The sequence below is a fragment of the Labeo rohita genome, chromosome 16 (genome assembly GCF_022985175.1).
Source record: "Labeo rohita strain BAU-BD-2019 chromosome 16, IGBB_LRoh.1.0, whole genome shotgun sequence".
Taxonomy (NCBI): Eukaryota; Metazoa; Chordata; class Actinopteri; order Cypriniformes; family Cyprinidae; genus Labeo; species Labeo rohita.
Genome location: NC_066884.1, coordinates 38,593,619 through 38,619,268, shown reverse-complemented (window position 1 = coordinate 38,619,268; position 25,650 = coordinate 38,593,619). Strand labels below are relative to the sequence as shown.

Genomic DNA, 25,650 nt, shown 5'->3' with positions numbered 1-25,650 from the left:
AAATAGAAATCTATATATTTAACTTTCTTCACAAAAAGTATCTAAAATAAATAATTTAGCAAACATTACCTCTATCAGCTTATTAGATATTAGCACTGGATAATTATATTACTATATGGTAAATAGATATTGTCTCAAATCCTAACTGGCTAAATTAGCTGTGTTATTAAATATGTTCACAGTACTTAAAACTCCATACAATAAATTATTAATATGAATAAATTAGTAGTAATCAAAGTAGTTAGTCATCCTCCAGAAATGATCGCTCAAGCCTATATGACTTTCTGTCTTCTCACAAAATGAAGATATTTTGGAGAAAGTGCTGGTCTCTCCGTTCCGTCGTTTTCATGTTGTTATACAGAAAATAACGGGCAGAATATTTTTACAATAACATTCTCAAAAATCACACTGGTTAGAACGACATGATGGCAGACAATCATTTCTCGCTGAACTACATGTTTCCTCATTCTCTCATTCAGCATTTGCAGACGCGTCCTCACTGGGATCTGGATTGTCCTCCGTCGGCTCTCCTCCATTCTCTGTGTTCTCCTGGTTTTCCTCTTCTGCTCCTTCCTCTGGTTTCTCCTCTTCATCTCCTCCTTCGGCTTCTTCATCCTTCTTCTCTTCACCGTCGTCATTTTCCTCAGGTTCTGATGTCGGTCCCTCTTCCTTTATCTCTCCATCCTCTTCTTTATTCTCTTCCTCTTTCTCATCTTCTGGTTTCTTCTGTTCTTCATCATCACATGGTGATTCTTCTGTGTTTTGGGCCGTTTCACTTTCTGTTTTGGTTGAGTCATCTACATCAGGACTGACCTCCTCTGCCTCCTTAATAAAACAACATCACAAGGATATATGAAGAGTTCAGATGCAAAACCAGCTAAAAGCCATCTCGGTCAAAAATGAGATAAAAATACTGAGTGAAAGCTCTCGACACATATTATACGTCCATCAAATACTTTTTCTTCAAACTCACTAAAATACCAGCCTCAGCCCAATCAGAAGTACCAGTACTTACATAGAAACCTATACATCTGAGCCTGATAAAATGCATTTTTTAAAGAAAGACGTCAGATGGATTTAGTTGGTTTTGTATCTGAACTCTTCATATATATAAAGAAGTCTCCTCTGCTCACCAAAGCTGCAATTGACTGATCAAAAACAAAAATATAAGGGCTGTCATAAGTTTAATCACATACAAAATAAAAGTTTGAGTTTGCCTAATATATGTGTGTGTACTTTGTCTAATTATTATGTATATATAAATACAAACAGATTCATGTATATATTTAAGAAATATTTACAAGTATATGTATTTATTTATATTTGTATATAATTTATATTATGTATAAATAAAAATATTACATACATAAATTACATATTTCTCTTAAATATATACATTAATCCAATTTAATTTTGTATGCGATGAATCACGATTAATCTTTTGACAGCCCTAAAAAAATATTATTGCAATTTGAAATAGCTGTTTTCTCTGTGAATATCTGTTAAACTGTAATTTATTTCTGTGATCAAAGCTGAATTTTCAGCATCATTACTGCATACATAATATGCTGATTTGCTGCTCAACAAACATTTCTAATTATTATCAGTGCTGAAAACAGTTGTGCTGCCAGTTCTTTCTGTCCTCAAATCTGATTGGCTGAGAGGAGTGTGATATTCTAGTGATATCAGAACTCCAATCGTTTCACCCCGTTACAGTATTTCTCACAGAGAGTGTCATGGCGGACGCCCAATTCCACTATAATTTAAAAAAATTACTGTTTTTGTGTCACGGAATGTAATTTTAAAAGGTTTTTCAGGTGAGAATGTACGTGTTTATATTTCAAATATGCAGTTTGTTAATAAAGATAGCATCTATTTGAAAATTTGCTTTGATGTTTTCGGAGATGAGAGCTCCAGGGCTTCAGAAGCCATTCAGCACTCGTGAACCCGCCGAAAGCAGCCTCACCTCGGCCAGATTTTTAATGCTTCAATGCAGTATATGAGACTGCTGCCTTTGTACTTTTGACTGAATTGCCTACTAGCAACTTTAATGATTTTTTTACTATAAATAATAATAGTATTTAATAATAGTATTTAGTATTGAGAAACAGTGTTTATGTGTGTGTTTGTGAAGGTGATTTTAGTTACATTAAGTTACATTATTTCACCAAGACAAGAGTTTTTATGAGTGTAGTAATTCAGCAGTAAAGACTTTTATATTGAAAGATACTGAAACAGGGTTGTAAACAAGTAAGTTATTTTTACCCTTTCAACAACAGCTGTTAAGACGCAGCCAAAGATATGGCTTTTCTCAGCAGGCATTCAAACTAATGTTTTATGGTGAATATGAGACTGATGAAGAATGAATGCTGTATCAGATGCAGGTAATCACACTTGCTCACATCTCTCACACATCTCTCTCTATCTCTCATAATACTTTTAAAACAGTACTACAGTAAGCTATATATATATATCAGAGGTTGCGCTAGACTTCAACATTGTCCGTTATTTTGATGGACAGGGTCGTAAAAATTCTGTCATAATCTATTGCTACCTGTCATATTAATTTACATTTTTTAATTAGAATAACACATTTAATTGCTTTTATTTTTGTTCACATTTTCATTTGTAATCATGAACCAGGATGACAGCACCTGGTTTAAAAACAACAAAATATGCTAGGGCTGGGTTAAAAAAAAAAAAAAAAAAGATTTCTCTATTTTAATAGATTCTCATTTTAATGAACCAATATTGATTCTTAAATAACAATCGATCTCTTGGTCTATGCTGTTTTCAGCTGATGAATGAACAGTACATAGTGCGTCTTCCTTCCAATAAATAGCAATAGGCTAGGCTTTGTGTTACTTTTGATATGAAACAAAGTGTCAGATTTTAAATTCTGTCAATTTCCTTAGGCAATTCAAGAAAAAAATACCGTTTTGACTCTCTTTAATGTGGCGTGATAGTTGTTGTAGCTTCTGTGTACTCGCCAGTGCGTAATCAAACATTTGTGATAGTTTTTGTTCTGTATCCAGTGCTCTGCTGCTACATTGTAGCGCACTCGCCACCAACTGGACAGGGGTGGGAATTACAGCTACAATTTATAACAGATCACCCTCATTGTAATCTGTGAAAATGACAGACGGCTTTCAGATTTTTCCGTCACTGATAAAAAATTTCCGTTAATGACGGAGAATTTTTGGTTAACGCGACCTCTGATATATATATATATATATATATATATATATATACATACTCAGTAAATGTAACATTTATAATGTTACAAAAGATTTCTATTTCAAATAAAAGCTGTCCTTTTGAACTTTCTATCCATCTGTGAATAAATAAAACGTATTTTATTTACGGACTGTTTCCACAAAAATGATCAGAAATGTTTCTTGAGCAGCAAATCAGCATATTAGAATCATTTCTGAAGGATCATGTGACACTGAAGCCTGGAGTAATGGAAAAAAAATAAATAAATAAATCATCTTAATTATTCCAATCTTTGTCTGCCATTGTGTATATATATTAATACATATTATATTTTCATTTGTGTTTTGGTCGTTTCAGTGTTGCTGGGTCCAAATGTTTGACTGCTACTGTACATTTGTATGAAAAATTGTTTTAGACACATATTCTCACTATTTTAATGCAGATGGTGATTTCTGAGCAACTCTGTAATGAACTGAATCACATGTGTGTAGATTTGGTTTCTGACTGTCTGAGTATTAGAGGTCACGATGAGGTTAGAGCTCCTCACCTGCTGGACTGGTGAAGATTTCTCATCTTCTTCTCTTCTGTCCTCTCCATCATCTGCACAAACACACACACACACACACCGCAGCAAACATGAGACACCAGCGCCATCCATAGGTCAGGATTCACACTACAGCTGATGCTGCAGGTCAGTAGTGAGTGTTTGGTCAGTGCTGGAATCACATTTACACACTGATCATGTGCAAATGATCATGTATAAACATAAAGTAAAATGACTTACATTGCTTCAACTGTATTAGTGAAGACACCAAAATACCAAAAATGAAATCATGTACAGTCTAATAATATCACAAATATGACCTAAATTCGTGAAAAATCTGTGGTTTTATTGATGAAATCAACCATGATCGGTATGATCAACGTTACAGACTGTATTCACATTTCAGATATGGTAGATTTAGTCTCAGACCTTAAACAAGCATGTACTGTACGTACGTCACACTCTTATTAAAATCTCTCATGAATTAATTACAGACTCACCGTTAAAATGACCATTAGCTTTGGACGCTTCTGTGTAATTATTTTTGCAAGATTTACAGTCGTAGCATTGTACTCGCTAGTAAACAAGAAAATTACACGAGTGTTTTAAATACTTAATGAGTAATAAATCCAAAGATTGTGTGTGAAATCAATACACTCTAAATAATTAAACAGCAGAATTAATGCACCTCATATAAGTTCACGCTTTCCCCAATAGCGGCTATAAAAATATTGCTGTGCAGATGATAGCGTTTTGCCCAGGCATTTAATGCGTTTCAAATGCAAAACTGATTGAAGTTTAGCAGCGGAGATGAGCCGGCGTAGCAATAATGGGCTTCTTTGAATATTTTATGGAAATCGTTCACATTTATTAACTGTAGTCCAAAAGCTCGACTGTAAGCAGGAGCGCTAATGTAACAATAAACAGTTAAATGTGATTGAGAGAAGGGCTCGTCTCATAAAAATGCTAAATCAAATTAAATACAGCATTTTAAAACCTGCCTTCATTAAAGCGGCCGGATGGGAGGGTGACGGCACAAAGCCCGACTTCATTTCCAACACAAGCGCTCTTACTTACTTTAGGAGCCTTTATTTCTCTGCTAATTAAACGCTGCTTCTCTTCACTCTTGTTTTCTGCCAACTGTGTCACCGTGCAATGGAAAGGCAGCTAAGAACTGATAAATAATCAAATAAATACATAAAACGAATAAAAATAAACGCAAAGAGTTATGATGCAAATTGGCAGCAGGAGACATTTAAACACCTCAGGGGAATAGGGTTAAAAAAAAAATCAGTGTCACCATACTTCTATAGTTGACTGACACATTAAAAATGGCAAACTTTTTGTATCAAGTTTTCTAAAACGTTATTTTTTAAATATGCAAATTATACATTACCAAATAAACAAATTCGCATGAGTCTGAATACTGGATACATGATCTTTTAGCATGATTGAGACACTATCATTTTTAGAAATAATTTGAATTAGTTTCAGTGTATTTATTTTTATTCTAAATATTAAATATTTTAAACTTTTTAAATTGGATTATGTATTTATATTGTCTTCTGGGAAATGTAAATATTTACATAGCTTCTGAAGTGAAGTACTAAATGAAGAAGAAGAAAAAAAAGACCTTTAAACAAAATAAGTGAAATCTACACGTCATCATCCTGTTGAAAACTTTGCACCTCCGGGTCTTACTGCCTGGATGGTGTTTCTTCATCATCAGTAAATGTTTTCACCTTTTGTAATAGTTGGGTATGAGTCCCTCAGTTGTCCTTAGTAGTTAGAAAAGATGGATCTTAAAATCACACTGTCACTTCTGGAAGGAGTTCAAATATGCAGAAGATGCTGGAAAATCAAAGAATTTGCAGGACCTGGAGGATTTTTCTGAGGAACAAGGGACTCATGAACAACTATTACAAAACAGAACAGAAAACAACACAGAGTATATAGATTGAAGTAAGGGGCATGTAAACCTTTGAATTGGTTCATTCTTATAAATTCAGTTACTATTTTGTCTTGTGGAGTATATGTAAACATCTAGAGTGCAATAAAATAAAGACTTCAGTGTGTATTTTAGATGTTTTCTTTTCACTAGTCTGAAAGAAGCAGCAAAATAGACCAAAATATCAAAGTTGACCAGTGTATGAAAAACTATGGTCTTTCAATGCCTTATTTTTATTAAAAGCTATAAGGTTTACAAAATCTAATAATCAATAGCGCACTTAAATCAAAAAAGATTTTTAAAACACCAGGCATCATACACTTACCGACTTTGTAAATAGTGACAAAGAAAAAACATCACAACAAACTCATGCAGAAACGTGTTCCCTTGTGAGACACTTGACAAATGTAAACAATATGTATTCTAACATCGGCTGAAAACATCAAACATGTTTGATATCTTCCGAATGGAAGTTAAAAAAAAAAATCGGTGTCTGTGATCATCATACACTACGTGATTTTCTGTGGAATCTGTCAACTCAAATCTGCAGACTTTCAGCCAATAGCATCCACTTCTCCAGACTGTAAATCGGGGCAAAAACCGTGTAGTGTATTCCAGGCTTAACTATAACTGAAATGATCCCACCGAAGTCTCCATGTTCGACGATTCAGGCTGAATAAACCACAGACATCACACTCTGAGCAGAACGACTGAGCTACTGCATTCAGAAATTCAGAACCACTGTGAAAGAGAGGAGTGCTGAGGAGTAAACAGAGGCGCGCTGCACTCAAGTCAGATGTGCGTCAGGTGTTCAGAGCTCCAGCAGTGAGTCAAGAGCTCACACACATGCAGTCACCGGTTGCTAAGCACTCGGCCAATTTTCTTACTCCCACGGGCCAGAGAAGAACTAGTCCTGCTGTTTACATGCTTCTAGATGAGCTATTTATGGATTATTTTCATAAAGACCCCCCAAGGTTTAAAATAGGCTTCTCTCATCTACAAATGTTAGCAGGCAAACGACACGAGAGCACGAGAGCCGTCGTGAATTGAGCTTCACATCACTGCGTGAGCAGCTCCACTTCCATTCTTACATCACGTGACACATAATGAATCTGATGCAAATCAATTACAGCAGATGTGATCGAGCCAAACATGAGAATACGGTAATAAAATGTGTAAATGCGATTGGTACGCGCGCACCTGGCATCACCAGCGTTAAATGATTTTGTTCGTATGCAAATGAGGATGAAAACATGTGCTGCTCCAGAGGCAACCAATCACATTCATAACCTCATCAACACTGAGAGCGCATGAAATATGTATGACAGACACAGATTAATCACACATTTTCACTTTTACACTCTAAGGTTGCACTGCACTTATATTTTAACCATTTATTGTATTAATAATTTACAGATGTAGCAGCTGGGTTATTCGCTTATTTGACTGCGATTACTTTAGGAGCTGCTGCTGCTGAACGTGACGCGGGTCTGACGCACTCATTGTTTTATTCGCACTTTAATATGAAATGATACAGGCTACAGTGTGCACTGCCGTAGTTGTATGTGCAATTGAAGCGTGCATGCTTCGAGCACAGGAAAGTTCATTTTAATATTTGCAATTTTAAATCATGATCATAAATTCTACTGCATATCATGCAAACTGTGCGACAGAAACACCAAGCATCACCTGTATCAACCACCCAAACCACTTGGAAACAGCACAGCATCAAACTGGAAACCATCCACGACACACCAGCACTGTTGTGTCGACTTTTTAAAAGTCATATTCTCTTCATAAAAATGTCAAATCTAGTTTGATCTGCATTTGTCCTGATGGCAGTAATGCAGTTCATATTGCAGGTACAGTAGCAGAAATAAAAGCAGAATAAAATGCTACTGAACTCCTTGACGGCATTTGCCTCAAGTCAAGAGCAACTTTACAAACGTGCAGAAATGCTTTTCATGCAGACTAAAAATACAGAATATGATTTCCTTCTCCTAATCCAATAAGCCTCCATCAAAGCATCATAAAAGGCTGTTTTTCAGGACGTGTTGCACACAGGATAAGCATGTGCCGTTTGCACCGCAGTTCATGAGGACAGGCAGCTGGATGACGGGACGCTCAGACAGACCTGTCTCTACACCTCCAGCATTTGTTTGTCCCTGATTGGCTCATTCGCTTTGGCAGCGTCACCTTTTCCTAACAGAGCTGGGGGAGGATATTAAATCGTGTTGTTTGCTTATAAAAGCAGCTTTTAACACGCTGATAGTCAGATTAACGAGCACTTTTAATCACAGACTGCCGCGGCGTCGTAAACACACGACTGTAACGCTGTCACCTACAACACGTGAAGACTGCAGTTCAACCAAACGAAGGCCTACATCTGCGACAGACCTCAGAAGAATTTACCAGCTAAAGAGGCTTTTCATTTTTACAGCAATGTGTGTCGGCACAATTATATTTCATTACATCTGCCAAACAATATACTTCCACTTCCACAGATTAAGAATGCAAATGATGAAAGAATGCTACTCAACATGAATTGCTTTGTTATACTTCTATAAAGCACAAGGGCAAAGAAACTTCTGTGGAAGCATTTCCAAGTAAGTAACCATTATTCTGAAGAAAATGTGATTGTTGCTTAAAAAAAAGCTCAGATTTCTATGATATTCTCGTCCCAACACTAAGAACAAATACACAACATTTAGTACAGATGCCTGACCTCATACATCAATAGTCTTAACATGGCTCGCTAATACAGCCCATCTGACTGACAGCACAGCTCTTAAGAAGCAATTTCTTCAGCTATAATAGCAACATGAAGCTTGTGTGACTCACAATGGAAGTCACTGCTGGGATTTTCAGTCTTTAATAGCCTTCACACTGTATAATCAGTACGAATCGCTCCGCAATGGGGCTTAATTGGAAATATTTTAAGGTGCACAGCGCCTTTTGGTGGAAAGCAATTTGCCAGTTCTGACAAAAATAAACCATCATGCTTTTGGTGGGAGGACTGTATAAAATGGCTCTGATTACCACCTCCTCCTTGTCTAAGTGTGTACAGAAAGCGGGGGCAGGTTAATCAGTGCTGACTTTCATTCGCTGGAGCGTTTTCTTGCGTTCCTGTTGATTTGTCAGAGGCAGACAGGAGACTCCTATAAGAGCGCTGTTACCAGCGGACAGCAAACCCACGGAGGCAATCGCCCAAGCTCCGCCCAGCAACTGTTACACAGGCCTCCGCCTCGGCCAATCACGTGCGGCCGCCTCTTTCAGAAGAATTTCAACAGACAGTTCTGAAAAAGTTCCTCAGAAGTATACACGGGTCTAATCCTAACCAAACTTAGCCCTAGGCTTAATTGTAAACGTGAATATTTCATACACCATTTAAAGACAGATATGTTTTGATTCTGATTAGCTGGGTCCCGTCCAACATAAGGGCCAGGTGTGTGTGCGTGTGTCAGTCAGTCGGCGAGGAGTGAGTCTGTCACCTGCTGCTGTAAGGTGTTGTGGTTAGGGGCTCAGATGGGTACACTGACAAACAAGCCTGACGTGATCCTACAGACTGTCCTAAAATCTGATTGGTCGAGTAGTGTTTCAAGAGCACTGATAATTCATTAGTGTTTGCTTAAGAAAGACTGTGTGTTAGAAGTGGAGTTTTTATAGTGACTCTTTGAATTATTATTATAGTGAGTCATTGAATTATTCAGTCGTATTCAATTATTCAGTATTAGCATAATGATTCTTACTTTCTTTTTTTTTTTTTTCAATATATAAATAGAATTATAATTAAATAAAATACATATAGCAGCAATTAAGGGGCCAAGCACAACATAGGTAAAATGAGAAGCCAAGGAGCTGTTCTTAATTACACAATAAAAACCAGGGTTCTCCAACCCTGCTCCTGGAGAGATACCTTCCTGCAGATTTAAGTTCCAACCCTGCTTTAACACTGATGCACAAAAAGGCCGACATAGTACAATTAGATATTGTTCAATTCAGTATGCCGTTCCAAATCTAACGAGACCAATCTTATGATTTTTGGCCAAACCGGTTAGTAGAAGTTATAAACAAATGTCAAATTTTGATATATTTTGACCAGTAGGTGGTGCTGTGCCAAAACTGCTCATGTGCCATAAGGTCAAGCTTGTTACAACACATACCAAGTTTGGTCAGAATCCGTTGCAGAGATACAGCCTCATGTCCACAAACTTCATCAAATTAGTTAACGCGCTTTACGAAAACAGTTTGCTGCATCAAAAACCTTTTAATAAATGTGCTGTGCTTAGTGATGAGACTGTGTTCTATCTGTAACTTATCCACAAGCAGTTCTATCAGTTTCATAACATTCATATAACATTACATTAAAGCGTTGTGTAAAATACACTTTACTACAAAATTCAAAATGGCCACGCTCAAAATGACATAAGAACATTGGGAATTGTTTGATTCGATATGTTGCTCAGATTTTAACAAGGTCAGATCTCATGGTTTTTGGTCAAACTTTCAGAAAGTATGAACAAAAATGCCAATTTTTTATATCTTTTGACCAGTACATGGCACTGTGCCAAAACGACTTGGTATAACGCATTCCAAGTTTGGTCAGGATCTGCTAAAGCGTTGCGAAGGTATAGCCTCATGTCTATTTTGTCAAATTTGTTAACATGCTTTACGAAAACCGTTTTTTTTTCTATCGGAAATCTTTTGATAACTTTTTGCCAGCATTGTCTGAAGTTGAAAAAACTTGACCCATAGAAATGTACATGTTGGTATGCATTTGACTCGGCTTGAGCCAAGGATTCAGAGGAATCAGAAGAATCTTCATGGTTCAAAGTTATTAGCAAAAAAAGTGCAAATTTGGCCTATTGGTGGCGCTACAGAGTTTGAGATAAAGACTCCAAATTTGCTACGGTAAATATTGAGACTGTCATCTATCTGTGTGGCAAATTTCATAACTTTCCTGCAAGCGGTTCTATGGAACTCCATAGACTTCCAGAAACATGCATGAATGATACACGTGCTTTCAATTAGTTTTGCTTAAAATTCAGATTGTGCTGATGAATTGACCTACATGTTTTTGTTTTTTTTTAATTGTTTTAAAATCTGAAGTGTGTAATGTGAACAGGTTTTGCCAAACACTCTACTAATTTTCAGATTGTCAGAGGATCGGATAGTCCTGCTCAGATAGTTTCAATGGTTTACTTATATTACAATGGCTCTGAATGCACTGTAAAAGCCTTTAAAAGCCTGTGTTTTAGAATATTATTCGCATAAAAAAAGTAGAGTTTATGTTCCAGTATGTCTGTCTTCAAATACTAATTACATCACACTAGTATAGGACACAGAAAACAAAATCACACACAGAATGAGGAAAAGAGGAAAAGAAAATGACATTTCTACATTTAAAGAAGGATCTGACTCCCTCTTCCAAATCCTCTTTTATTCTCTCGTCTCTCGCCTTTGGTTCAGATATTGCATTACTGCCATCACTGCAGGCCATGATCTAATTAGAAGCGAGCAAGACTTTAGCACTTGTCACATCTCAGTCTGTTCGGAGGTGCTGAAAGAACTCGGGCACAGACACACACACACACACACACACTCACGTACGGCCTGATCAGTGAAGTGAGGCCCAGAGAGAGGCACCTTAATGGCCTATTTCAGCATTATTACAGTATTGTGGATGGATTGTCACCAGGAGCCCTGAGATACTGAAGTGTGAAAGCCATCAGCGGCTCTCGTACGTCTCCACACTCCTCTGATCCTCCCTGCCATTACTGGAGTGGGACGGAGCCGCAGCAATTTCCCCCTGATTCCTCCTTCCCTCTCTCAAACACATCCACACGTCCTCAGTCTCCTCCAGCAGCCTCTCTGACTTCATTATGCCATGTGATTGGAGAATTTGCCCTACATTCACTTAACACTTGTGCCATCTGTTAGACTCCCTCGTTAATGGTGTCAGATCCTCGGCAAATCATTGATATTCAAATGAATGCACATAGCGTTATATTCCAGCGCGTAGTTTCCTGCCTTCTAATGGACGGTTTATTTATCAAAGAGGGATATTCATCAGCGCAAGAGCGACTGAATGTTTTGCCTGCATTGAGAGCGGCGCTGCGTTTAGACTGAGCTTTACTCAAAACAGTCTTTACGATTCATTGACATTTTGAATGGATGTGTAAAAATCATTTTATTAATAAACATAATTTTCAATTAGTAAAGGTTCACTCTGTAATTTTTCCTCATTTAAAAGTTCTAAATTCACTAGATCATCATTGCTTAAAACCTTCACATCCGGTAGACACTTTTATCCAAAGCGACTTGCATTGCATCAAATCTTTACATTTTTATCAGTTCATGCTTTTCTGTGAATTGAACCCACAGCCTAGGCGTTGCTAGCACCGTGCTTAGTATAAACACAAGACTGACATATTGACAAGTGCTACATACACAAAAATGGCACATTTTTCACAAGTACACCTTTAAATAGGTCCATTTTGATTCCATTTGAATTTTAAATTACTTCTGCACATCGTATCAAAGGCACCTTTTGATGTTTCTGATCTCTCGACTTTTAATTTAAATCATCTTCTGTTTCTGATAGATGCAGATTTGTGATTGACATTATGTTTAAAAGTATTTCATTATTCTAATAGCAATAACCCATGCCAACCCATGCAATTCTTACACCAATGGATTTGTGTTGGTTATTTCAGCATGTTTACCTCAATATCAACTCAGATCTGTCTAATATCAAATGACATACTATTAGAAATCCTGAATCCTGAAACTCAATTATTAGCAGCTGAAATAAGCAGAATGCCACTCTACACACCTGAACACAACCAGGGGAAACCAGCGTTAAAAGGCAGGACTAGTCAGTGCAGAAGATTACATCACTGAGCCCTAAACAGGCAACTAAACTCCCTGCTTCTGCAACCCTATATGCTGCATGAAGGAATACAACGCAGACATTTCTCTTGCGCCATTGGAAACTTCATTAATTCACAATTTGATATGGTTAAACTGACTCACTATTACCATTTGGTAATCGGTTTGATTCTGTCATAGTCACCACCTGAAGTGACCTTGGTACAGTCTTTATTTCTGACATATAAATAACAAATATCTATGTAAAATTATTCTTATGCTAAAAAAAATAGACTTTTATGCGAATTATGGGACAAAGTATATATTGGGAGTTATAATCAGATTACTTTTTTCAAGCAATTAGTAAAGTAAGGTATTACTTTTAAATTTACAACGAAGTTGTAAGTTACTTTTTCCAATAAATAACACGTTAATTTGCTTCCCCATTTACTGACTGACAGCTGTCCTGCAAATGTGTTTACAGAGGCAGAAGCACTTTCTTCAGCCTGAGGATTATTCATTTCACTTTTGGTGTGAAAGAGCCCTTACAGTAACCAGAAATATAACTTTGGGTTTTTTTTGTTATTAAAAAACAAATAAGCAAGCCCAGCCCCGGTGACAAAAGTAACACAGAAGTAATGTAATTATGTATTACTTTCTATAAAAAAGTAACAAAGTAACGCAATTAGTTACTTCTTCGTGGAGCGACGCAACATTGTAACGCGTTACTTTTAAAAGTAACTTTCCTCAACACTGTATGTATACGATATGATATTACAGCAGATTACGTAAGAATTGTTTTACACAGAAACACGTTCTGCTCTGTCCAAGAAATGGACGCGTGAGGAAGAGAAGAGATGTGCTTTTGTTGCCTTCATCACCATGGAGATTTAATAGGCTCGTATCGGGCCACCTGGGTACCGGCAGGACCTCGAGTGCTAATGAGTGAGAGACGCTTTTGCACTCACTACACACACACACACACACACACACACTCCTGCTCCAGATCAAACGCTGCTCATTATGCGTCACCCCCTCACTGCCAAACCTCTTATTCCTGATCTTTATTTTTCACCACCTCAATTTAAGTATGAATCAAATTTCTTTCAGAATCTGGAGCGTGACTAATAGCGTTAGCGGGCGATCTCTGAGAGACTCTCTTTGCACTGAAATGTCATCACTTGGTGAGATGTTGTGGAAAGAGACACGTGCAGTGGAGCGTGGCGCTGATCGCACACCTCCGGCTGCAATCTGAGGAAACATGATGATGATGATGATGGTGATGGTGCTGAGGAGCATGATGTAATCCCTCTCATGCCACAGCAAGCATGTGAGCAGCACACACACAGAGCGGCAGTGCCATCTCATGGTCACACAGGGAAGCGCGTTACATAAGGATCAGAGGATTACATCACCGCTATCAGACAATAGCAGCTGCTGAGAATCTGATGCGTGGATACAGACACAAACTCATTACCAAAGTTGTCAAAGACACTCCCAGATGATGTCGCTTTATGATCTTTTGCAGCGTTGCATTGCTGAACCTATTTATTTTGAGTCAAGTCATCACACTGGTGTGAGACGGTGACGAGCCGAAGGTACAGTTTTTGCACATTTCTTCTTTAAGTCTAAATGTTTGAGGTCAGAAAGATTTCTTTGGTAACACCTTTAGTTAGTAATAACGGGAAAAAAATTAACAATGAAAAACACTACTACAGCATTTATTAATCTGAATGTCAGTCTAAACATTTACACATTTTATAATCAAAAGATATATTTGTTAATATCAGTTAATGCACTGTACACTAGCATAATTTATTAACAAATGGTAGTAAAGGCTGTAAAATATATTTCTATTTTTTTATGTTAATATTTACAAAATAGACCTTACTGTAAAATGGTACCATTTTTATTTTTTATTTTTTGCATTGAAGAAATTAATACTTTATTCATCAAGGATACATTAAATGGAACAGAAGACATTTGTAATGTTACAAAAGATTTCTGTTTCAAATAAATGCTGTTCTTTTGAGCTTTCAATTTATCTGTGAATCCAGAAAAATACTGTTTTCAACATAATCATAAATGTTTGTTGAGCAGCAAATCAGCATATTAGAATGATTTCTGAAGGATCATGTGACGCTAAAGACTGGAGTAATGATGCTGAAAATTCAGCTTTGATCACTGAAACAAATAACATTTTAACGGATATTCACATAGAAATGAGCTATTTTTAACTGTAATAATATTTGACATTTTCTATAGTGTTTGATCATATAAAAGCAGTCTTGGTGAGCAGAAGAGACTTCTTTGAAAAACGGTAAAAAATCTGACTGACCTCAAACTTTAGAACAGCATTATATAGACTCTCGTTCTGCACACTGTGTTCCTGTTTTGACAGGCAGATATTCCGTATGAATGTCTTGGTTTCAGATGTGCTGATGTCTTACCGTTGTCCTGAGTCTCCTGTGAAGCCGTGAGTTCGCTCCTCTTCTTGCGTATGTTCATGAGTTTGGCCTGTGAGATCTCTCTGACTATAGAGGACAGCTGTTCTTTCGAGCTCTGCGCCGGAGGGCTGCTCTTCTCCTGTCCACACTCAGATTTACTCAGATGATGGTTCCCCGCCTCACAACGTCAAATATTCGATGATTAAACACTTGAAAACCCAACGCAAACATCTATTATCATAATGTTTCAGTACTCACCTCTCCATTCTGTCGTCTGTATTTGTATATTGGTGGTAATGATGCTGCTTTAGACCTAAAATCACATTCAGTCACATTAAGTTTGAAAACATCCTTCGTCTTTAGTGGAAATACTGTCTTTCTCTTACCCGTTCACTCTCTTCATGCCTATGGGTTTATTGAACAGCAGGTCACCGTATGGAAGCTTTTTGAATTTGTCTCTGCCAACAGCGACGTAAAACTGCCCGTTTTCTAACTCCTTTCCGTCCATAACGAGAGTGCCTTCAAAGGTGTACAGGCTGTAGGAGAAGATGTTAAAGGCTTAATTAGGCAAATACACCTCAGGTAGGCCTAACACAGAAATGATGAGAAAAGGGCACTTATCATCTAAATGAGCTTTTTCAGTGTGTCCTGGAGAACCACAATAACGAAAGTAAATCAAAATGATGTCATTTTTAAAATGACTACTCCAGGCAGCCTCACTAAAAACAGTGCTGTTACAGGTGCACAAATTGCCTGCAAACGTTAAGCCTGAAAGAGTTATACTCTGATTTTAATGAGCGTCTGCCGCCAGCATGACGTAAAAAAAAAAATACACTAACATGAGCACTAACATGAATTCATTTCACTTCAATGTAATTATCACAAAGCAAATAACTGATTTCTTGTACTTGTGTACCTCCGCACACCCCCGACGATTCGCAGACCCATTTTCTCCGTGATCATCTCCAGAATCCGCTCAAACTGGTCAATCACACGGCTGGGAATCAGCAACCTCACCGCTGGATTCAGAACGTCTCCATTTGCCACAACACTGACACACACGCAAACAAACACATGCACACACACTTCAGTTTCATTTGTATAGCACTGCAGAAACCCAGCTAACAAAAATTTGTTCTCACTTTACTGAATGTTTTACAAAAACACTGCTTCTTGGTTGTACAAACGTTAAGGGAACATTCCAACTTTTGAATGTTCTCTGAACATTCTGAAACAAATAGCTGAAACACAGACAATGTTGATAATGTTGATTATTATCAATTATTAGATAATGTAAATTTGAAAACATTAAAAAACAGATAACTTTGAATGAACACTCTATTGACGCTACTGAAGATTGTTTCTTCATGACTTTAAAAGAACCTTGAAAGAATGTTAACCAAAGTTGTGAGAATGTTCCTTATCAGCTTGGATTATACAAAGAAAAAAACGCATGAATGAATATGGTAGATCTGTGCAAAAATACAGAAGGACTGCTGGTTTATTATCTTCTGAATGCCATAGTTCAAGCCAAAATGAAAATTATGTCAGTACTTACTTCCAAACATGCAAATGACTGTGTCAGTAATAATATTAATTTCTCTTGGTCTTGATTTGGATGAACTGAGGTCTTTTAGTCAGGGTTGCTTTCCTTTTTTTCCATGAACAAATCTTTGTAGCATGCCTACCATGCAATAATCACAACAAGCTTTGTCACTTTTGATATTAGAATCTGATACAGAATCTAAGTGCTCAAGTCTATCAGTTTTATCACAACATACAAACAATAAATGTGGTTTTGATGCTCTTTAATGTGGCATTTATAAGTTTGTAGTCTTACTCAAACTTTCAATACCCAAACATTCTTTTTATTTATTGTTTTTTTACTGTGGTCACTGTGTGCAAAAAAGCAAGACTCCTCCAAAAATCCACAGACAGTGGAGGAATTTTCATTTTTTGAGTGAACTAAAAGCTTAAGCTCTTTAGTATCCCACAGAGATATTTAATTAAATCAGGGAAGAAAAAAAACTTACCACAACACAAATCACTAATCTAGTTTCAAGGTTTGCAGTGATGCTGACCAAACTAGGTCAGGATTATGAAATAAAGAAATAACCAGTACTTACAATATCGCACAGGGTTCTTTGATGGGCTTGAGAAATCTGGCAGACACGATCACACGACTCTGAGGAACAGGTTTCAGCTGCACACAGGAAAAATAAGAAGTGAGGTTCTGCAGAGGAGTAATATCTAGCAAAAACTACAGCTGACAGGCATCTAGTTCAATATTAAAGTTAAACAAAAAAATTACAAAATTTATATAATAAGCAAGTACATCACAAATCCATTTTCCAAACTGTGTTTTCGGCTTATCCTAAATCACTATGGTACACCTATAATAAGTTTTTATATTCCGACAATTTTAGACTGGTTCTGATAGGAACCACTGTGGAGTAGACCAGTACTTGAATGATTCGTCATAGACATAAGCAGAGAGAAGTAACTACAATGTTCTTCCACAAGACACGTGCAGTTCTGCTTACTAACCACTGGAGCGTCAAAAGTTAGGGACTGCAGCTTTAAGGTTGTATTTTAAATGCACTAAATTGCAACTTCATTATTACAAATAGGTAATTACAAATAAATTTATATACATGACATAAATGTTTCAATAGAAATTGTATTAAAGTATAATTCAGTTTATCACAAATGCTTGTCAGTACATTCAGCGATAACACTAAAATGAGATGAGGTTTATCGCAACCCACTCACTTGCACTTGCAACCCTGCACCATCCGTGAGCCAGTGACATCGCTGTCAGGGTGGAGGGTTTATTAGAGGGTTGTCAATCCCAAGCAGTCCAAGAGTCCTCCAAAGCAACTGCCCTGTGAAACCCCTGCAGCCAACCTCCACTGGCAGATTCCAAGGCTTCCATCCTTCCTCTTGGCACTCGAGAATCTCCTGATAATTCTTAAGCTTCCCAAGGTACTGTCAACTCAGTAAGTACCACCTGCTTGGTACCCTTCGAGCAGAGCACAATATCAGGTCTGAGACTTATCTGGGTTATTTTATTTTATTTTTTATTTTTTGAGAATCTGAGCTGCTTCCTAAGGTCTCCCAATCATTTGCCATGGCCAGTACATCTTTACTCCTGATTTCTGTTACTGTGCTTTCCTCAGACCTAAGGAACAGAATGAAAAAAGGCCCCTTGCAAAGTTGTCCTAGCTTCTTTCATGTCTGCTCCACCCCAGCAGCCAGTTAAAATTTGATCATGTCGCCACCAAAATTTGCACAAAGAGAGGACGTGCTCAAGGTTAGCTGGCTTGCCATGTTAGAACGCTTTCCTGCACAGTGCACACCCACATCATCCAGTTGACATACTAGTACCCAGCAAGCAATTTTTGGTCTAAAAAACGTATATTAGCCGTTGAAACACAGCCTAGACGTCTAGGCTAAAATAAGGTTGTCATTGGGCTGTCAGTGAAAATTTAATAGACGTCTAAACATAGCCCTAGAATAGACTATACATATATATATGTATATAAATATATAGAAATATAGAAATAAAACCAAACACCTTGTAAACGCTGTTGACTTTGCTTACATGATGAAATATCATATATCTCACAAGTATTTTGCCAAAAAATGACATGTAACTAAATTCAAGATTATTTGGTCTAGAAGTGGGTTACAAATAGCCGGACTATATCGGGTCTATAGTTAAACTAGACGTTGAAATGACGACTATTGCTTGCTGGGTAGTGTGCAATGCACAGGGCAACCTGATGAGACAAAGTATAGGTTGGGGCAGGAGGCAGACCACAGTCCCCAAAACCTCCAGGAATGTGACGAAATGGAGGGCAGCAACGGCATCGTCAAAGTATCTAAGGGGATAAGACACCAAAGACAAAGTGAATCGCTCAGGATCCACAAGCAGTGCAGAATATCAGTGTAGGAGATGCCCGGAAAGAGCCAGTGAACTGGCCCACCGCAGTAGCAGAGTAGGAAAAGTTTGATCATGATGTGGACCAGCTGCTGGAGACAGTGTGTGCAGGAGATGTGGGTAAGAAGCTTAGTGCTGTCTGCGCCGATAGCCTAGCGGGCAGTGCGCCGAAATATAGTGCTGTTGCGCTATGGGTGTCCCGAGTTTGAATCCCTGCTTGAGGACCTTTCCTGATCCCACCCTCTCTCTCCCACCTTGCTTCCTGTCTGCTCTACACTGTCCTATCAGAATAAAGGCAAAATTCCAAAAATAAATCTTTTTTTTTTTTTTTTTAAAAAAGAAGCTTAGTGCCATGACATTGATTATCTGGATAATAGGGGATGATAGCTACAGGAAGTAGGAGCTGAAGGCTAAATCAAACATCCAAGCAAAGGAAAACAGACGCTTTAGGGAGATTGAGTGAATATAAGAAGCGTTCTGCAGCGGCTAAGGCAGGCTATCCATGAAGCATTGGAAGATGAGAGGATAGCTCTTACTGAAATTCAGGATAATTTAAGGGAACACAAGGTGTACAAGCAGTGTGAAAGGCTCAGAAGGCGACTCTGGAGGTTATTGAAAATGGCTTGGAGGAAGAACTTCTTTGCTGATGATTGGTTGGTTGTGGAGGGATGTTTTGTTCCTAAGGAGGAAAATTCTACAGATATCAGTCAATTTCATGCCTTATCACTCCTCCGAAGATTTTTGGAATTTTGACTAAGAGGCTGACCACTTTCATGTTGGGCAACGAGTATATGGACACGTCAGTTCAAAAACAGGGAATTCCAGGGGTTTCTGGTTGTCTTGAGCACACCAGTGTAATCTCTCAAATCACTGAAGACGCAAAGAGGAACCATGTTGATCTGCTGGTTTTGTGGCTTGACCTGACCAGCGATTATGGAACAATACCACATATGTTAGTGGAACTAACACTGAAATCCTATTATGTCCCAGAGTGCTTTCAGAAGCTCCTACAGTACTACTTCAGTAAGATTAACATGCATTTTACCTGTGGGAAATTTACCACTGACTGGCAGTGGCTGAAGGTAGTAATTGTCTCTCAAACATCCTGTTCTCAGCAGTAATGAACCTTCTTGTCAAGACAGCGAAGAGGTTATATTGGGTGACAGCACTGGCAAAAAAGTGCCCATCAGAGCATTCATGGATGACTTGACCATTACGGCAAGATCAATACCTGAAGCAGGATGGATGCTGGTTGATTTGGTTGAGCTCACCAATTGGACAAGGATGGAGTTTAAATTTGCAAAGGCAAATCGTTTGGTGTTGAGGAATGGATGTGTCCAGGATCTGTCTCTCTTTAAGATCAAAAAGGACTCTGTTAAAACAGTCCAAGAACAGCCAGTGAAGAGCTCAGGAAAGTGGTACAGGGTAGACCTCAATAAAAGGCAGAGTTTGATGGATAAGTTTGAGGAAGCCGAAATTAATATGACATCCCTGGAGAAGAGCGGTTTTCCCAGCAAGTATAAGTCTTGGGGATACTAGCACAGAGTACTACCCAGATTGCTCTGGCCACTGCTCATTTATGAGGTACCCACCCCTACTGTGGAGAGGCTAGAAGAGAATGGATGCCCATTTTCCACAAGTTGATATGATTCTTTAGGGTCTTAATGAAAAGTCTATAAAATACTTTGATTAAAAATTGTCAGTGGTTGTGTAAAACAACACCCTTTTTACCTTGTCAAAATCAGCTCTGCTAAAATCATCCTGTTCTGGTCGAGGCTGCTTTAAATGCAAATGAGCTCTGCTCGCCCCGCCCCTCTCTTCTCTCTGTGGAGTGACGAGCCTGTTTACTTTAGTCGCATTTAGCCGCTAAACTTCCTAACTAGCACATTATTAGGAAAGACGATCACAAAGATTCATAAAAAAAACGCTTATACTCACTTCTGCTGTAAGTGAAGCTGGATCATGAATGATTCACGTGAACACAGACGAATATATATAGATCAGGAGTCACATTCCCTTCACAAACAAACGTAATCCACTGCATCTTCAGCGGCTCAGATGTCGGGAGTAAATGACCACCACTATGTTCATTATTACATCCAGCAACACAACACCTCAATCGCTCAATTCTTGTCTAACTTACATCCCTGCTACGGCATCCAAACAAAGAGGGCGGACTGTTACAGCTGATCTGAGGTAAGACGCTCATGTCAATCAACTGTGGTGGGAGCGGCATCTGTGGGTGTGACACCACAACGACAGGCATCTGAGAACGGCTCGATTTGAAAAAGGGGATATTATTTTTACATATTAATTAAAAACACTGCATGGATTTTTATCATTATAGGGTAGATTTGTACATACACTGCCAACACACATTAATGTTCAAACAACATGAAAAAGTTAACTTTGCCTCCGATGACCCCTTTAAGAAATATCAGGAGCTGATTCTCTCAAGTGCCAAGAGGAAGGATGGAAGCCTTGGAATCTGCCAATGGAGGTTGGCTGCAGGGGTTTCGCAGGGCAGTTGCTTTGGAGGAAACCTTGGACTGCTTGGGATTGACGGCCAGACTAGGAAGCAGCTGACAATCAACATCACCAAATTGACAGAACTAGCTTCCTAGTGGACGTGGATAAACTGTAACGAGCGGTAGCAGAACCACCATACTTGAGTCTGGAGGTGAAGAGCAGGGGTGGAAGTAGGATGCGTATCCCACTGTTGAGTTCAGCTAATTGCACTTAATATAAATTGAAACTATAATACATGTTGATTTAATTGCAAATGACATTTATAAAATCATTACATTTAGTCTGGATATAAGTATATATTATTTCCATAATAAGTATTCTTTTTAAAAGTATGCCAAAGTGTACTTCTGATTCACAAGTGACATTTAAGTTTCATATGGTGGTTAAATTAAAAATAGATAATTCTACAACCCAAATCTCAGGTATCATTGCTAAAAAATCTCCATACATTAAAGCAAAACCATTGTATTAATTGATCAGCATTTGCAAAGCTCTTGTTGAAAGTTTTTTTTTTTTTTTTCAACTGCACTTGTTCAACAAATGAATAAATATGAAACTATATTCCAGCCAGCAGAAAATACTCGAGACGTGAAACGTGAGATCTGCACTGTCGCTGTCAGGGTCAGACGTGAGTTCGATTAAGCAGTGTGTTTAAGCGAGGGCACAGACACACATCTGCTCTCATCTAGTGTTTCGGTGTCTCTCGGGCCCCTGCCGTATCCCCTGGTAACCCCGCGGACGCCTGTGTAAACAGCGGAGGGACAACGTGTCTTTGGGACACTGCCAAAGCAAAGCAGCCGCTCTAATTGAGACAATCAGGAGCCAGTAGGAACAAAGTGTGGCCCTCGTCGTAAATAAAAGGGCCTGTTCAATCTTGCCTAATGATGATTAGGACATTGTTTCATCAATTTCCATGGCAACTGCCCTTTAGTTCAGCACGATAATAAAATGGGGTCTGAGCAGGTGTGACGATACTCACTTTCTTTGCCTAAGAGAGTTCATAAAATTTTAAGACTGTCGTAAAAAAGTCCCCGTGCTTGTTTTCTTTCTTTCTTTTCATTCCTCTCTGCTTTAACTAGTCTTGAGTTCTGCGGGAGTATATGAAGTGTCATTCAGATCGTCTCCGGAGGCTTTGTTTGCGCTCTGGGTCGGAGCCATTGACTTAAATATGCATCCAAGGAGGTGGATAATAATTCACAGGTTAATAATTCATTACCAAATGAGCCGACAACAAAGTGATTCTTTCCAGACGACAACGCAGACGGTGTGTCTAAACATGACACCTCGCTCAGGTAGTTTTTCTTGAACGTTAAAGCAAGTGCGATATGTTGAACTAGCACACTAACGCTGCAGGATTCCTTTAAACTTGTGTGTTGAAAAACATGCTCTTAAATCACTGGCTTTGTTTGCCAATGTCTAAATCTCCTGTGGTCAACTGTCAGCCTTCAGTGCTCTGGTTGAGAGTCCCGAGAGACGTGTGGATGAACATATATACCCGACTGACTGACTAGTGCAGTGATTGACTGCTACACTCAGTGATTGTGCTGTTCTTAATTAATGTGATTAACAGTGTTTTATATAGGAGTTGAGCTTGCGTGAGTTATACTGTATGCACACATACACAGATTTTATAAATAAAGTGTAAATATTCGTCCTTACCACTCCATTGGGCTGAAGCACTTTTTTCTTCCTGGTTCCTATCTGTAAATAACTAGAAAGTAACTTGAATTAATGAATTTCCTTTTACAATACACATTTTGTGAAGATCTTGTGAAGTGGCCTACATTGACACTACTAGTCAAACATTTTATTAAAATAGATCAAATTTGTGTTTCGATCATTTGCTAAGATCGTTCTTAGCAAATGAAAATTTCTTGAAAATGTCCTCATCCTCAGGCCATCCAAGATGTAGATGAGTCTGTTTGTTCATCAGATTTGGAGAAATGTGTCATTCCATCACTGTCCCACCAATGGATCCTCTGCAGTGAATGGGTGCCGTCAGAATGAGAGTTCAAACATCTGATAAAAACATCACAATAATCCACACCACTCCAGTCTGTCAGTTAACATCTTGAGAAGACAAAAGCTGCATGTTTGAAGAAACAAATCCATCAGCAAGACATTTTTAACTTTAAACCCTTGTTTCCGGCAAACATACGAGTTCATAATCCATAATAAGGCTTCCTCCAGTGGAAAAGTCCATCTCCTGTTGTCTCTCACATTAAAATCCAACCACATATTTGTTCAGAGCTGTTTTAGACTGTTTTGGCTTGCAAATGGTGCTTGATCTGTGCAGATTTCTCTCCTAATTCAGACCAGAGCACTTTTTCACTGGAGGAAGTGTTATCATGGATCATGAGCTCGTATTTTAGTCAAAAGCAACAGATTGAAGTCTTAATGCCTTTATAATGGTTTAGTTTCTCACAAACATGAGATGTGAACTGATGGACTGGAGTGGTGTGGATTACTTGTGGATTATTGTGATGTTTTTATCAGATGTTTGGACTCTCATTCTGACGGCACCCATTCACTGCAGAGGATCCTTTGGTGAGACAGTGATGAAATGACACTTTTCGACAAATCTGATGAACAAACAAACTCATCTACATCTTGTATGAACAACATTTCAGCTTGGGTAACTACTTTAAGTTTTTAAAATGAATGATCTACAGCTGTATGTATACTTGTACACTCTTAGAAGAGACTGAACCTTCAGAGTTCCAAAAAGTGCTTTAAAGTGCAAATATGAACTTCTAGATATCAAAAAGGTTCAATTTTGAACTTTAAGGTTCTATAATGATTCATTGATTATTTGGCAGTTACTTTTAGAACCTTTTTTGTGGTAAAAGGTTCATTTTAGAACCTAGCAGAGTTAAAGTTATTTAATGAACCTTTTCTAAGATGTATGAATTTCTTTACGAAACCAACAATTTCATTCTATTGAAGTTGAATCAAATAGCGTCTGCCATACATGTATTCTAAGAAAAGTCTGTAAAATAGTACCCTGTAAAATTTAAGTCTGTGAATGTTAATTTAAAGGAATTTTATTGATATTTCATAGCTGTTTTCCCCATATCTGAAATTATGCACTGCATTGTGTTGTGTTTTAAAATTAAGGAAATGTCTGTAAAAAAGACAGAAAACAGAATATATACACACACATATATATATATATATATATATATATTTTTTTTTTTTTTTTTTTTTTTTTTTCTTTTTCTTACAGTGTGGGACCTTTTTTCCATACTAAAAAAAAAAACATCCCAGGAGTACCTTGTGAATTTTTTTTGATTAAAGTCAGAGCTGCATTTATGCCACAAGTTTTGATCACTACATAATTCCAAAACTTGCGTTTGTGTTATTTCACAGTTTTCATGACTTTGCTATCATTATAAAATATGAAGAATAAACATCTGTATGTAAACGTTTGACTGGCAGTGTAGATAGATAGATATAGATAGATAGATAGATAGATAGATAGATAGATAGATAGATAGATCTGTGTCTTACTCTATCTTCTTGAACTTCTCTCGTCCAGCAGCCACATACTGCTCTCCGCTCCTCAGGTGCTCCAGTGAGTCCACCCGGTGTCCGGCTTTGGGCGTGTAGATGTTCCTGACCGCGCCGAACGGAGCCCGGACGCCGCCCGTCACCTCCCGCAGCAGCGTGTCGAAAGTCGAAACCCGCTTCGAATTAATCACCAAACGCCTGGGCTCGTAATACGGATCCCCATTCCGATAGACAAAGATATTTTTCACTTCAGGTTGAGACAGGAAGTTTGGCTTCTCCGCACTCATGGCCACGAAAGGTGCAAGTTAGCGATGGAGAAGAGTCAGAGCGCAGCGCGGTTATATCTCCAGTGCAGAGCAGCGCATGTGATCCTCATGGTCCAAACCACAGAGATACGCGTCTGATTAACAAATCAGCATGACTTAAGTCAAACGAAAGTAGAAACTGTGGATTTTGCGCAAGCGAAACTTTCCATCGTTATGTTCATATCATGATAATATAAAGTGCAGCCTAAAGAGAAAGATGGAGCGCGCGTGCAGAGGGAACGCAGCGCACTGAACGCGATGAGCATAGGAACTCTTGTGTTCTTCCAGCGGTTTCTATAGAGACATTACAATCTTAAAGCCCGCTGATGCCACACTAC

The 25,650-nt window shown here is 38.2% G+C and overlaps 1 protein-coding gene across 1 annotated transcript; it reads right to left on the bottom strand.

Moving 5' to 3' along the window:
• Positions 1–25,650, bottom strand: LOC127179028 (doublecortin domain-containing protein 2). Its single transcript, XM_051132274.1, has 9 exons — positions 25,008–25,650; positions 23,157–23,208; positions 17,152–17,228; positions 15,942–16,076; positions 15,412–15,561; positions 15,284–15,338; positions 15,029–15,203; positions 3,764–3,816; positions 1–825 (listed from the first exon to the last, which is right to left on the bottom strand). The coding sequence occupies exons 1-9, from the start codon at positions 25,292–25,294 to the stop codon at positions 472–474; spliced, it is 1,338 nt and encodes a 445-aa protein (XP_050988231.1). The 5' UTR covers positions 25,295–25,650; the 3' UTR covers positions 1–471.

Bases quoted from the DNA above. Each gene is read 5' to 3' on its own strand.
- LOC127179028 (XM_051132274.1), bottom strand. From the start codon at position 25,294: ATGAGTGCGGAGAAGCCAAACTTCCTGTCTCAACCTGAAGTGAAAAAT. The intron at 17,229-23,156 runs GTAAGGACGAAT...TCCTGTGTGCAG, and splicing joins TGCTTCAGCCCAATGGAGTG to CTGAAACCTGTTCCTCAGAG. The intron at 15,562-15,941 runs GTACACAAGTAC...CTTCTCCTACAG, and splicing joins ATCGTCGGGGGTGTGCGGAG to CCTGTACACCTTTGAAGGCA.